This window comes from Zootoca vivipara, chromosome 2 (genome assembly GCF_965207765.1).
Source record: "Zootoca vivipara chromosome 2, rZooViv2.hap1.1, whole genome shotgun sequence".
Classification (NCBI taxonomy): domain Eukaryota; kingdom Metazoa; phylum Chordata; class Lepidosauria; order Squamata; family Lacertidae; genus Zootoca; species Zootoca vivipara.
This window is the reverse complement of record NC_142584.1, coordinates 38,997,697-39,012,234: the sequence shown is the minus strand read 5'-3', so window position 1 is coordinate 39,012,234 and position 14,538 is coordinate 38,997,697. Positions and strand designations below refer to the sequence as shown.

The window sequence follows — 14,538 nt, the reverse complement described above, 5'->3', positions numbered from 1 at the left end:
AAGATCTAGTGATGAAGGTAAATGATCATTTAGAATTGAAACCATATGAGGAAATTAGAACATATTGTGCAAGCTGGCTACATTACGGCCAAATACAAAGTATTTTCAAATTACATAAAGGAATTGGATTCTCGACAAAAGATTCTAAATTACAAGAGATAATTATAAATAATGATAAGAAGCCACTGGGGAAAATGTATAAGTTCCTATTGGAATGGGAACTAAAAGATGAATTAACCAAAAAGGTAATGATAAAATGGGCAGTAGATGTAGGCAGGTCAATTCAAGTTTACCAGTGGGAAAAATTATGGAATTCGGACTCTAAATTTACAGCATGCATAACAATTAGAGAAAATATCCTAAAAATGTTCTACAGATGGTATATAACCCCAGAGAAGATTGCAAAATATCACGGATCTGGAGATGGCAAATGTTGGAAATGTCATGAGAAAGTGGGAAACTTTTTCCACTGCTGGTGGACGTGCCCAAAGGTGGCAAAATTCTGGAACGAGGTATATGAAAAAATGAAAAAAATGATGAAATGCACATTTGAGAAAAACCCTGAGCTATTCCTTTTAAGTATGGTCCCGACAAACATACCAACAGATAGAATAAATATTTTGTTATATGCTTGTGCGGCAGGAAGGATGTTGATCGCCGCAAATTGGAAAGAAGAAAAATTACCATTGGTACAAGAGTGGCAGGAGAAATTGATAGATTATCTGAAAATGGCAAAATTAACGGCAATAATAAGAAATGTATCTAGGCAAAAAATAACAAAAGAATGGAAGTATGTACAGGAATACCTGGAAAAAGAAAACATAGAGAATAATTTGGTGACATGCTTAGAATAGAGATATAAGAGGAGAGGAGATATGAGAATACAAAAAGGAAAAAGTTAAAAATGAGAAAACACAGTAGTACGGTAGGGAAAATGAACATATAAAGTAAAGCGTATTGTAAATAGTAGGAAGCAACTACCTTTTTCCTTTTTTCCTTTTTCTCTTTTCCCCTTTTCCTTCTTTTTCCTTCTTCCCCCCCTTCTTCTTCCCCTTCCTTTTCTTTCTCCTCTTCCCTTTTTACTATTCGCCTGTCTCCCCTTCTTCCCTCCCCCCTTTTTCTTTTATTCATGCCAAGGAGACGGGGAACTGCTACATGGATGATTTTTTTTATATACGTTGTTTAGTTTGTACCCAGTAGGTATCCTTGGTCTTTATTGGCATTTTAATGTTGAATGAATGATTGCATGGTATTTATGATTTGTTTGAGTTAAATTTGCTTTCGTAGTTTGTATTTATGATTTGCTCGAGCTATTTTTCGTATGTATGATGGATATAAGTTAATATTCAATGTAGCTTTTATTTTCCATTCTCTATTCTTTTTTTCGTCTTTTTTTCTGTAATTTGTTTAATAAGAAATAAAGTATTTAAAAATTTAAAAAAAAAAAAGAAGGGGAAGTGTGCTGAGTTGGCATGAAGGGAAGGATGGGTGGCAGAGATCAGGGGGAAGTGAAGACAACAGTGGGACTAGTGTGATTTATCCTACCCTACAGGGCACTCCCTCACTTTACCCTAATGAGGAACCTCCTCTGCCTCTCCTCACAAGTGTTGCATGAATGAAACCCAGCTGAGTGTAAGCTGGGATCCAGTGTATAATATATAAATGAAAATGCTTGCACATGCTTTCAGAAATGGAGGAAACATTAATGTATAGAAGTCATTTTAAATGTTACAGCTCTGGGATTTAATGACAAACAACGTTTGAAAAGGCTGCATTTTGTATTCTGTGCAGGTATTTGATCAAGTAACTCCAGATGCCACTAAAAAAAAAAAAAGCCACCCCTTTTCATATTTGGGTTTATTTCTAGTGTATTGTTCAAGCAGTGTTAAAATGATTTAGAGGCACTTAGCTTTAAGCTGTTTGTGCTGGATACAGATAAAAATCAATTGTTAACTTCAGTCCTTTTGTCACAGAAGTGAAACGTTTCAATAACTTTGAGAACAGTCTGATTTTTTTTTACAGAGAAGCAGGAAGAGAATGTTCTCACATATGGGCAGTGATTGGATGTCCCTTTCAAAGTCCATTGCCAGACCACTGAAGCATACCGGTAGCTAAACAGGGCATTTTTGCTTGGGTCCTTGGTCACACCCCTTTCTGTAGCTTTCACACAAACAGTTCTCCACATTTAGGCTGGTAAATAATCTCAAAGGCAATAAGCCTTAACTGGCAAGGAGGCAATTTCCTTTTCTGCTCTGTGCTTTTTGCACAGGATAGGTCACAAGATGCAAAGTTGCATAGGAGAAGAAGGAAGTTTGGCAGGTGCAGCTTTTGTCACCCCTGTATAGCGAGCTGAGCTTACCAAAATTTGCTTTTCTATGTAAACTGTCAAAGGTACAGGACGCCACTATCTCCTTAGCAGCTATGTCCAAGGGGTTAAGATTATTATAATGTATGTTAAGGCACAAATAATGGGGTAAGTTTAAAAAAGGGGTGTGTAGTAAGTGAGGTAAGTTTTGTTAACTGTGGATGAGGCCAGCTGTTAGAGTGATGGAGAATTCCCTTAGAAACCCCAGGTCAAGCCTAGATCAGCTTGCTGCAACGAGGCCTGACTTTTGTGCCCCCCCCCAGATTCCCCATGGGAGGAGAGGGTTTTAACCATGTTGTTTTTCCCACAGAGTTGGCATTCAAGGGGATTCTGTGGGTTTGTGAATTTAAAAGGTCAGACTGATGTTTCTTCTATTTCCGGCAGCGATGAAATAAATAACCTCTGTTAGGTGTGTCTTCTTGAGTAACAGAAGAAAGCCCACTTCCTTCTGACCAGGGGTGTGTGAATACATAAATTCAAATTGCATCACGTCATGATCTTTAGTTTCTCCTATGCCTTTCTTCTTTTCATGCTACAGCACCTTAACGAGAACCTGGCTAGGCTTACAGCCAAATTTGAGAAGGCCACAGCAGAGAAGCTAAAATGTCAACAGGAAGCCGAAGCCACAGCGAAGACCATCTCCCTTGCAAATCGCCTGGTGAGAATCACTTGATGAGGTTTGGGCCACCATGTGAAGGCCAACTTGTGGGCGTGCGTGGGAAGAACTAGCTGTGCTTCTGAATCTGAAAGTTTGTCCAGTTCAGAATGAAAGCAAATAGCATACTGGTATTACACCAGACTTGCAAAAGGGAGCAATTATTCAGCCAGGATATGTATAGCACGTGCCCCTTTCTTATTTATCAGTCTTGCTTTTCTAGGGGAAGTGTTTCCCGGTGTGGAGTGCTGCTTCAAGGAGAAAAATCAAGTGACAGCTAAGATTCTTGATCTCTCCAAGGAATAGTAGCGTGTGAATAGATCAGAAGAGCGTTGTAGTGAATGGTTGCACAGTGGTTCTGTGCAAGAGTAGATTCAGCAGTCATTAGTTACTGTGAGCATAAAACTCCTTGACTGCCTATCTGATTGGACTAATGAACTAGCCATAAATGCACAATGCGACCATTGCATGTAAAGCCTTGAAACTTTGGGACAACAATCTGGGCCCCGTGCCTTTTTTCACTTTTCATCATTCATAGCAGTATATGTCTGTATTGTCTGGTTTTCTGAATGATACATGGTTGTTGGCATAGCAGCCATTCACTAGCTCCAGCTGCTGTGAAATGAAACCTTTAATTTGTGATTTTAATGAGCATATGGGTTTTTAATGAGCTCTGTTGCCCTTTATCTTTGCAATAAGTGTCTATTCATGTGTGTAGTTGTAATAGTATTGTGTTGTGCAAAAGGCCTGCCTTGCTTGTTTAACAAGAAGCAAAAAGTAAGGGCCTGCTGGTTGCTTTAAAAAAAAAATAGCAGTCAGTCGAACTAGTTAGGGACATAATCATATAGAATTACTAGAGCAGCAGTCTGTATTCACTGCACTGAAGTTTTCCTCTGACTTCAGTAGCGTTCACCCAGAGTAAGAGATATTGCAGCTTATAGCTATGTGTATTAGGGAAGTGATACAGTCTACAAATGCTACAAATGCACAGTTGTATTTTAATACAGTATACCTATCCAAGCCAGTTGGGCAAGTACAATGGGTTAAGCCTTAAGTAGTTCATGGAATTCATTATATATGATTTAAGGCCCCCTACAAACTAGTTTATTTCCTACATTACTACTACTACTACTACTACTACTATTAAAATACATCAGCAAATTTGTTAATGCACTGGAACATATCTGCCACTAAAGTTTAGAATGCTTTCCTGTACCACCATAAATGATGTCATGGCTAATTTAAACCGAGCACATTCATTCAAAGTCTAGTTTAATTAAAAAGTTTAACATAAAATTTCATACAGATAAACGCTGCATCCGAGAATAATTAAGGCAAGCGGCAAGCGGCTAATAGGAGACACTTTTCCCGTCATGCTTTTCCAACACAAGTATCAAACCATTCTGCATTTTCACCAGCAAGTGGAGCTAGTCATTTCCACATTCCTACTTGTGTTTATTTACAGAGGATTGAGAGTTTAGCTTTGAGGCTGTTACCAAAGAAGTCACTCTTAGAGAAGCCAATTAAAAAGTGAAAAAAGGAAAAGAACAATAACAACTAATTAGCATGGAGGGTGATCTCTTAATTAAGATGGAAACTGGTAAAATGAAAGATTTTGCTTTATAGCACAGATGTGGGATTTTTTCAATCTTAGACTTTCTATTTTTAAGTTGACCTCTTGTCCTGCCTGGCATCTGTTTATGATTTATGCACTTTTGGAGAATTTGGTAAAAATGAGGGTACTGTACTTGCACCCCAAGCACAGCAGAAACTCAGATGTCTTACAGTAATTTCCATTGCAAACATGTAGAGGGGAAGCCAGTCTGACCTTCCCATGATAAGCAGAAGTGGAATATTGGAGATGGAAATCACTTTTGCTCTTCTCACAGTGGCCAACCAAATCCCTATGCCCTATGGCATGATTTTTGTATTTCTGGAAGCAGATGAAAAAACGTGCATTTTAATTCTTCTTGCTATAAGGCGTTCCAGTTTGTTGTAAACTTGCAAACATAATTCATCCAGTTTATATTTGATAAGTTTAAGTTAGCACATGTGCTTTTCTGTGCAATGGTTCGATCTTGAAAGGTGAGAATTATTGGTGTGTGTTGAGTGTGTATTTTCAACATTATGTCACTCTGTCCTGCCTTCCATATACCTGGGATATTATTTTATGTTTTAATTTTTAAATACCTTTAGACCAAAAGCCCAACTTTTGGGGGGACAGGGTAGAACTAAAAGTTAAACTTTTAGTCTGCCAGTCCTGATTTTGTATTGTTCTTAATATGGACATTGTATAGTTTTTCACATACCCTTAATCCTCCTCTTAGCGACACATACTCCCTGATGTTTTAAAGCAAGGGAACTTCCATGGGACAGTTTATTGTGGACTTGGTGTTGCTCACAGATGCAAGTTTTGAGCAGCATCCATTTGACGACACTATTACCAAAATGCCACTCCATATTATTTCTTGCAGGAATCACGGCTGATTAGATTGAGGTGGGGTGATATATGGAACTGTGTTTTGATGAAGACAGTGTTGTTTGGACACTATGAAAAACTTGCATGCATAAGCAGCACCAAATCCACAATAAATTGCTGTGTGGAAGCACCATTAATTTGTAGCTCCCCCCCCCCCAAATCTTCAAGATGACTCATGATTTTTTATTGGTGCACCTGTCTCAGGAAATGATTATCTATTTGGGAATATTCCTCTTTTCTTTATGTGTTTGCCTTGCTTGGGATAGTAAAATTAGAGATACTCATTTCAATTAACATTTGTTTTGTTCTTTCGATTTAAAACAAACAGACAACCTGCCAATGGTGCAGTAATTTAGGAAATCTTGTAATGCTAAGTATCTTCGCCTGCCACCACTTTCCACCTTCAAAATACACCTCTCACAATTGTAACTAAATTAGCATGCTATTTTTGTGTTTATTGTCTTATATGCATGATCTCACATTCTGTTCTGTTTTCTCCAAATAAATCTTTTTGTTGCTGTTTAGGATTACTCTTTCATTTAGTATTTATTCTGATACTCTGACCTATCAGTGCTGCGGCTTCTCCTTCCTTAATTTCTTTTCCACTGAAAAGTGCCCGATAGCAGTGGTCATGTTTTAAAAAACAACAAAATAAAATTGTTTTAAAACAATTGACTCGCAACCCAACAATTGACCCACAACCCGACAGCATCAGCTAAGATTATAAAAGGTTTGAGAAAATAAAAAAAGGTTTTAGAATTGCCTGCCTTGGAGATGATGTTCTCTAAGTGATAGACATTAACTGAACATTTGCAGTGCATATAATGAGGCCTCAATTTATTGATCTCAAAGAACAAATGGATTTATGTACCACACTATTTGGATGTAATATTTCTGAGGAAAGTAGGCTAATGGTGAAGTTGGGAAGACTCTGGCTTCAACTAGGCACAGGTTTCTCAACATTTCCAGGTATTTTTTGTGTAATGTGAACCAAGATTTACATAATTTTACCATGTTAATAAGATACAAAGAATGGCACTACTGAAAAAGCTTGAAGCGACTCAAAGTGTTCAGTAAAATGGCTATTTCGACTAAGAGAACTCAGAATATCTTTTAGGCAGACATATTTCAGTTATTGCAGTAAAATGAATATGCAAAAAAATGAGTCAATCATGTTTTCCAACATACAATTTGAATACTTTGTAGAAGGCTCTGAGAGATAAATATTATCATTATAAAAAATATTAAATAAATGGTTTCCCATGGCCCTTGCAGCCATTAGGCAGAGTGAGGCTCACACCCCAGGTGACAGAAGTCTCCAAGGTGGTGTTCCTGCAGGCGCTCCGTCAGAGAAGCGGCATTGGCATTTCAGGCAAGATCTCTGAAATCACAGGACATCTTGTAGAGTGCATGAGCTCTCTCATGATTTCACCCAAAATTGGCACTGATACTGGTGGCAGATGTGGCAGTGGCAGGGCAGGATGGCACTTCCCATTTTGCCTCAAATTGCAAAGCCGGACGTGCTGTCCCTCTGGTTTCCTGTAACAGATACCATTCTCCTTGGAAAAGACTCCATTGTCTATTTAATCAGAAAAAGCTTTAAAGGTTTTAACCAGGCATTTTCAGTCTGACTATAAACTTATATGATAGAGTAAATAGCATATTCCTCATATTTACCTCTGGGTAAAGCAGCAGTAGGAAACATTATTTTCTCTGACTTAAAATCCCATCTGGGCTGGGTCCCATTGTGAGAAGCATGCTAGTTCAACTAGGCCCAGACCATGGGTCAATTTCTGAGGCCAGGGTTGGTTGGGAGAATTGTTCCTCAAACTTTCCTTTCCTGACCTATGCAAAATCTAAACAAAAAACTCCAAAAAGAAAGGCACAAAGCTGAAAAATGGCTATAAGCTCCTTACTGCATCACTCTTCACCAACAGCAGTTTTGTGAAACAGGACTTCTTAGGTTGCCAGTATAGACATCTTGCTTAGGGCAGTACCTTGTAAGAGGCCTGCACTCCTAGGAATGAAAAATCTCTGAAGTCAGAATTTATTTCATGAACTTTAATTGTGTGGTTTGTTTTCCACTGCTCATTGTAGGTTGGGGGCCTAGCCTCTGAAAATGTGAGGTGGGCTGAATCAGTGAAAGACTTCAAGCAGCAAGAGAGTGCACTGTGTGGAGATGTCTTATTGATAACTGCATTTGTCTCTTACTTGGGTTACTTCAGCAAGAAATATAGGCAGGACCTAATGGACAGCGTATGGAAACCATACTTGCGCCAGCTAAAAGTGAGCACAAGATAACTGTCACATTTTCAGATGCATCTCTGCTTTCCAATCTGAGCTTTTGTTCTGTCATGAGCTTGAAATCAAACACAGTCCATAATTCTGTTGGAACAAGGTTTAGAATGGACTTTTGAAAGTGCTACACCCTGTTGCTGACCATGACATTTGAGAAACATTTGTTTTTATTTACCCAGATGGCTGTGAATGTCCACAATACACACACAGAGAGAGCTTTTGGGTCTTCCATTTTTGTTTGCTTATGTCTGCTGTTCTCTCTAGAATGCCAAACAATCATTTAAAAAGCATTTCTATATAATTTATTACAGTGGTACCTCAGGTTACAGATGCTTCAGGTTATAGGCGCTTCAGGTTACAGACTCCACTAACACAGAAATAGTACCTCGGGTTAAGAACTTTGCTTCAGGATGAGAACAGAAATTGTGCGGCGGCGGCGGCAGGGCAGCAGCGGGAGGCCCCATTAGATAAAGTGGTACCTCAGGTTAAGAACAGTTTCAGGTTAAGAACAGACCTCCAGAACGAATTAAGTTCTTAACCTGAGGTACCACTGTATTATATTGCTCCTGTGTTTAAGATAAATGAAGTACCCTTAGGGATTCTAGTTCCAAGCCTTCTGGGTAAGCAAAGCTTGCTTTAGGGTCACCTGGTGTTATACGACAAGTCTTTCTGGAACTGTGAATGCTGCCTTGCAGCACCACAGTTGACTTGTGAATGTGTTAATTACATTCTGCAAAAGTACAAGGTGCAATCTGATTCTGTTCTATCAAGCTGTCATCTTAACCTGCCCCAGGCCTCATTCTTTGATGTTTTTGTGTCATTGCTTGTTGTTGTTTTTGTACACAAAAGGATGTATTGAAGTAGAAGAGGGAGGGGTTGCCAATGAGCTAATTTATCTTAGCCCAGGGATGGGAAACTTGTGGCTACAGATGTTGTTGGACTCCTAGATATTTCAAATGTTGATGCTCCCAAATCTGCAGTCCAATGTTACCTTGAAGGCCACAAGTTCCTGATCCCTGATTTAGCCTATGATTCCTTGATAAAATTGTGAAAACTTAACTTAGCTGTATTTCTACTGATGTTCTACTCCAGGCATCCCCAAACTGTGGCCCTCCAGATGTTTTGGCCTACAACTTCCATGATCCCTAGCTAACAGGACCAGTGGTCAGGGAAGATGGGAATTGTAGTCCAAAACATCTGGAGGGCCAAAGTTTGGGGATGCCTGTTCTACTCCACTGTACTGTATTCTAAGACTAAAGTTTGAAAACTGAAAGTGCAGCATGTTCTTTCCCCATTGGCTCAGATACAAGAAGGGCAAAACTGAAACCACCACACAAACCAGTTGTGTTTAAATCTTACAGTTTCAGCTTAGAAGTACATTTCTCTTAATTAAATTTGGTGGTGGCAATATCTAGGAACTCTGTAACTTGGCTAGCTGGGGACCCTTATGCATCGAGTTAAGAGAAGCATTCCATATCACTCTCAAAAGATGGAGCATGAGGGCAGAATCCATGGCACAAAAATATTTAATCCTCTGCAGAAAGATTTGAATATTGTACTTATCATCAGATGGTAACCCCTTCAAAGTTGTGTTTCCTTTGGGTGACTATCCTGTAGCCAGGATAGTGGAATGTTGAATGTAGAAAATATATTATATCTAGCTTTGGCCGACCATTCAGTTCCTAGGAAATGAAGATAGGACCCTTGCTTCCACTTCAGCTATGTGGGCTGATTCACATTTTGGAGGGCAAGGCATATGTCAATGGGGCAAGGTTTATCCTGCATTTAAATAGTTTTAAATTTGGAAAATACTTTCTTGAACCTTGGGGCTTTTACACAAAATTTTCACTTTAAAATAAATATACACTTGTATGAAGACATATAGATATACATGTGACACATTTCAGTTGGTGAAACTGCATTGCTGAATAATACATGCACATGAATGCTGGCAGCATTCTGAAGATCAAATGGGTGTGGCTTGAAAAGCTTGAGAACAATGATCCCAAGGGATAATTACACCCTGGAACTGATGCTGCAAGGCAGAGGTTTTCAACCTTTTTGAGGCCACGGCTCCCTTAACCAACTACATTCTTTCTGTGGCACCCCTGTGGGGCTCAGGAGCCCAGTTATGTCACCCCTTGCCTGCAGAGCAGGAAGCCTCTCGCCCTTTTTCAAACACCCTCCCTTGTGGAGTGTTTCCCTCAGCCTCCTCTGCTCTCCCCTCTCCTTGTTAGTCCTCTGGGCAGCTGCCATCCCTGGTCTCTGAGCTGTCCCCCCACCCACCCCAAAGACAAATGCCTCTCAGAGGCACCATTCATCTGGGGAGCTTGTAGCCAGATCTGCTGCAATAAACAGCTGTGCAAGCCTTTGGGAGACAGAGACACGAGAGGGCATCAGAGGAGGGAGGGAAAGAAAGAAAGAGGGACAGAGGCCAGTGTCGCCTGTGGCACCCTGACCATCATTCAAGGCACCCCAGGGTGACATGGCACACTGGCTGAAAACCACTGCTGTAAGGGGTTCCAGGTGGTGGTTGTTTGGTTTGGGTGGTGCACACAATGGTGAGTTTGTTATCTATGTGGAATACTCTTTTGCCCAAGCTGGGGTTTTTTCCATTGATGGTTAGGAGGCAAAAAATACCTTATTCCCCTTACTCCGGTTTCAATGATGCAGCAGGAAATTTGAAATCCCTCTTGTGCCTCTCAGTCTTTCACCTAAAGGTTTTATACAATCTTAGGAAATTGCAGGCGATAGTAGAGACTTGCTGTTAAATAACAGAAAAAGCAATATTAATTCAGCTTGCTGGTACTTGGAATACATAGGTGTTTACTGTTCATCTGTGTGCCTTTTTCTGTCCTAGGTTGCAATCCCCGTGACTCCCTCTTTGGATCCTCTGATGATGCTGACTGATGATGCTGACATAGCAGCCTGGCAGAATGAAGGGCTACCGGCTGACCGCATGTCCACTGAAAATGCCACAATCCTCAGCAACTGCGAGCGCTGGCCGCTCATGGTTGACCCCCAGCTCCAGGGCATCAAGTGGATCAAAACCAAGTATGGTGAAGCTCTCCGAGTGACCCGGATTGGGCAGAAAGGGTGAGCAGGCAGGACCATGCAAAGCTGCAGCTGGATAAAAAACAAAACCTGATGTGTTCAATTGCAGTGTCAGATTTGATGTATATTCTGCTTCAGACTCAAGATCGTAGGAGGCAATTACGTTTGGAAGGAAAGCACTCCAATTTTGCAGCTATGTAGAACTTTTGTGTATTAACCTGCCTTTTTCATTACCAAGATTATAGAGATTTCTGATTAAATGGGGAGGAGCTGTGCAGAACTTGGCATGGTTGCCATAGAAACGTCACTGAAACTGTGAATGTATTGAGGAGGAGGAGAACGAAGGAGGTTTGGCTGCACTCTGGGTACCAGCTGGCTGTGCGTCACACTGCAGTTCTTCAGCGCTGAGGATTTAGTCTCTTGTTCTGTTGCTTCACCTCTGATATTTGGCCTTTAAGACTCAGGCCTCATGTACAGCGGTCTTCCAGGTTGCACTGTTGCAAGTTCTCAAAAGGAAGAGGTCCAGGGGTGGGGTGATAAAATAGAACTTTTATGGTCCCCTGCTCTGAGGATTCTTAAGGAATTGTCTTTCACAGATCTTTCGAAAGACTTAGGAAACAATTCAAAGACAGGCAAGGCACACATGAGAAGCCGTTTTTGTCTTCTGCGCGTGTTGTCTTGTCAATGAAGAGGGTCAGTTTAGCAGAACTCTCACAGGTTATGATAATGAAGCAGCAATTTCACAGTCCTCAAGGAAATCACCATGCTTGCATGTTCTGTTAATATGTGTGTTTGATAAAATGCATCCAAGCAAACAATTTCTGTTGGATAATTTGGTAAAAGGAAAAATAGATACAGTATAATAATAAAAGAAGAATTCCCTGGGTGCCTAGATCCAGGTTTGCAGGAAGTAATCTTTGGTGAGAGAGCCCCAGCAGAGTTTTAAAATCTCAAAGCATGCAGCAAAGTTAAACATGGAAGTATAAACTGATAGACCTTTAAAATATCTAAGTTGCTTCCAAAGTTCCTCACTTTCCTTAGCATAGAAAGACACCACATGTTTGGTAAGTTAAAAATGGTTTACTTACAAACTCTTCAAAAGTTATATTAATATGCTTTTCCATACGGCAGCAAGAAAAGACAGGCAGTATGACTTAGGTTCCAAAATGGTAAATGTTTCTAAATTATTTGTATAGAAACACAAAGATGGCTTGCTGAAGTCATGTGGTAGGGTTCACATGGTGGAAGTGAGACAACAAAGAGTTCGGTAACCCTTCCTACAAAGGTGAGGGGGAGTGGCCTAGTAAAGCCTAGCAGGAAGTCTTTCTTTCTTATTTGTTTATTTATTTAATCTGTATACTGTACCATCATTTATCCATAGGTCTCAGGGAAGTTCACAACACAGAAATACAACATAAAAACACAAAACACATTAACCCTATTTATGCATTCATTAGATTTAAGCACGATTGATTAAGACTGATAAAGTCTGATAAACAAGACTGCAGATCGCAAGTGATTGATGTCTTAGATCACTGTGTGAATTATCCCAAAGTCTTTGCTTTAAGGTCTTTAGGGCACCTTCATATCCCAGGCAAAAGAGTTGGGTGGGTGACAGACCTAAAGCAGTGGCTTTTCTCGCCATGGTTTTCCGGCAGATTATAAAAAGTTGTCCAGTGCTTGCAAGTATTTTTGTTTTTGTTTTTTTGTAAGTCCCATCTTCAGGGACTTAATTTTTATGGCGAAAGTCAAGATTCCCTCTGTTGGAGCAGTCATTTATCTTTAAATTATCAGTGCACTCCACCGCCCCCGCCCCCAAGTAGCACTTCAGTTTTAGCCATTATTGTTTAATTCAAAAGATTTCTCTTTTACTTTTCTCATCTAACACACTTTGGCCAGCAAGAACCCTGGGAAAATAGAGAGAGAGATCTGAATCTGGTTGCAGAAGGGATTTTACATAATAAAATAAAGTGTCCCAGAAAAACACATTGCACATAAGAGAATCTGGGGCATGACTGTATCCCCAAACGTTTTGCTTACAGGTGCTGATCACTCTGTGGATCCTATGAATTTAATTAAACTTTGTGCCTCTTAACATGCTTTCCTTTTAGCAAGTCATGCACTACCCCATACTGCTGGACCAGCATAATCATGCATACATACAATTTGTTTGCTTTCTTTTACTCTCAACCCCCCCCCCCCCGCCATATAACCAGTATTAACATACCGTATTTTCCAGCGTATAAGACGACTGGGCATATAAGACGACCCCCAACTTTTCCAGTTAAAATATAGAGTTTGGGCCATATAAGAAATACAACAGAGCGTATAAGATGACCCCCGACTTTTGAGAAGATTTTCCTGGGTTAAAAAGCAGTCTTATACACTGGAAAATGTTGCTGTTGTTTAGTCGTTTCCGACTCTTCGTGACCCCATGGACCATAGCACGCCAGGCACTCCTGTCTTGCACTGCCTCCCGCAGTTTGGTCAAACTCATGTTCGTAGCTTCGAGAACACTGTCCAAACATCTCGTCCTCTGTCGTCCCCTTCTCCTAGTGCCCTCCATCTTTCCCAACATCAAGGTCTTTTCCAAGGATTCTTCTCTTCTCATGAGGTGGCCAAAGTATTGGAGCCTCAGCTTCACGACCTGTCCTTCCAGTGAGCACTCAGGGCTGATTTCCTTAAGAATGGATAGGTTTGATCTTTTAGCAGTCCATGGGACTCTCAAGGGTCTCCTCCAGCACCATAATTCAAAAGCATCAATTCTTCGGCAATCAGCCTTCTTTATGGTCCAGCTCTCACAGGAAAATACAGGTATTTAAATCCCCGAGTTTACTCTGCTTCTCCCACTCTTTCCCTTATGAAGGCAAATGTTCCTTGCTTTAAAAGTCTGTGTGGGTTATTGCTGCATATGTCACCCCGGTACTATCTTTCCTAGGTATCTGGATATGATAGAGCAGGCTCTTGCTGCTGGTGAAGTTGTTCTGATTGAGAACTTGGAAGAATCTGTTGACCCAGTTCTAGGTCCATTGCTTGGCCGTGAGACAATTAAAAAAGGAAGGTAAGATGGTGGTGAATCAGAAGGCTCCTCATCCGTGGTTGTCAAGTTCTGGATGACGGGAAAGCTTGTGTGTTGTCTGACAGGAGCTGCTGTTGATTCTGTGGGAAATATGTGGGCAAGTTCTCGTGAACTTTCCTAGAGGCCATCAGGGGAAATTATTCTGCAAGCCCAAATTTCAGGCACCAAAATATTGTAATGGTTGAGTTAGGTGGACCTTCTCAATAATGGTACAACAGGATGGGGTGTGCCCCCTCCCCCAGGAAATGGTGTCTCATAATCCAGTTGGAGGCATCTGTTAAAACACTTTTGTTGCAGCAGCTTTTGAAAAATGGTGTCCTGAGTGATAAGAAAAATAATAATCCAGCAGGCCATTCATTTTATATTATGGGGTTCTATTTTAAATATTTGTTTTGTTATTAGGTCCAGTGAGTATTGGGAAAGTGATCACTGTAGAATAATAAAAATAATAGCAGTCACACATAGAAGACTCAGATGTGGTTTGCTGTACTCGTAATTAGAAGAGGCAAGTCAAATAAAGCAAAGCCTCATGGACTTGATAGAAGAATACAAAAGCAAACAAATCTTTTTATATTAAAGTAATTAAAATGCTCTTATTTGACAAGCTT

At 40.3% G+C, this 14,538-nt stretch overlaps 1 protein-coding gene across 2 annotated transcripts in view; it reads left to right on the top strand.

Moving 5' to 3' along the window:
* Positions 1-14,538, top strand: part of DNAH9 (dynein axonemal heavy chain 9) — a 190,399-nt gene that overhangs the window by 117,565 nt on the left and 58,296 nt on the right. For both annotated transcript variants that reach the window (XM_088661670.1, XM_035104728.3), the window contains exons 51-54: positions 2,904-3,023; positions 7,597-7,785; positions 10,658-10,893; positions 13,790-13,912. In XM_088661670.1, the coding sequence (XP_088517796.1) occupies positions 2,904-3,023; positions 7,597-7,785; positions 10,658-10,893; positions 13,790-13,912 (668 nt within the window). The remainder of the gene's footprint in view (positions 1-2,903; positions 3,024-7,596; positions 7,786-10,657; positions 10,894-13,789; positions 13,913-14,538) is intronic.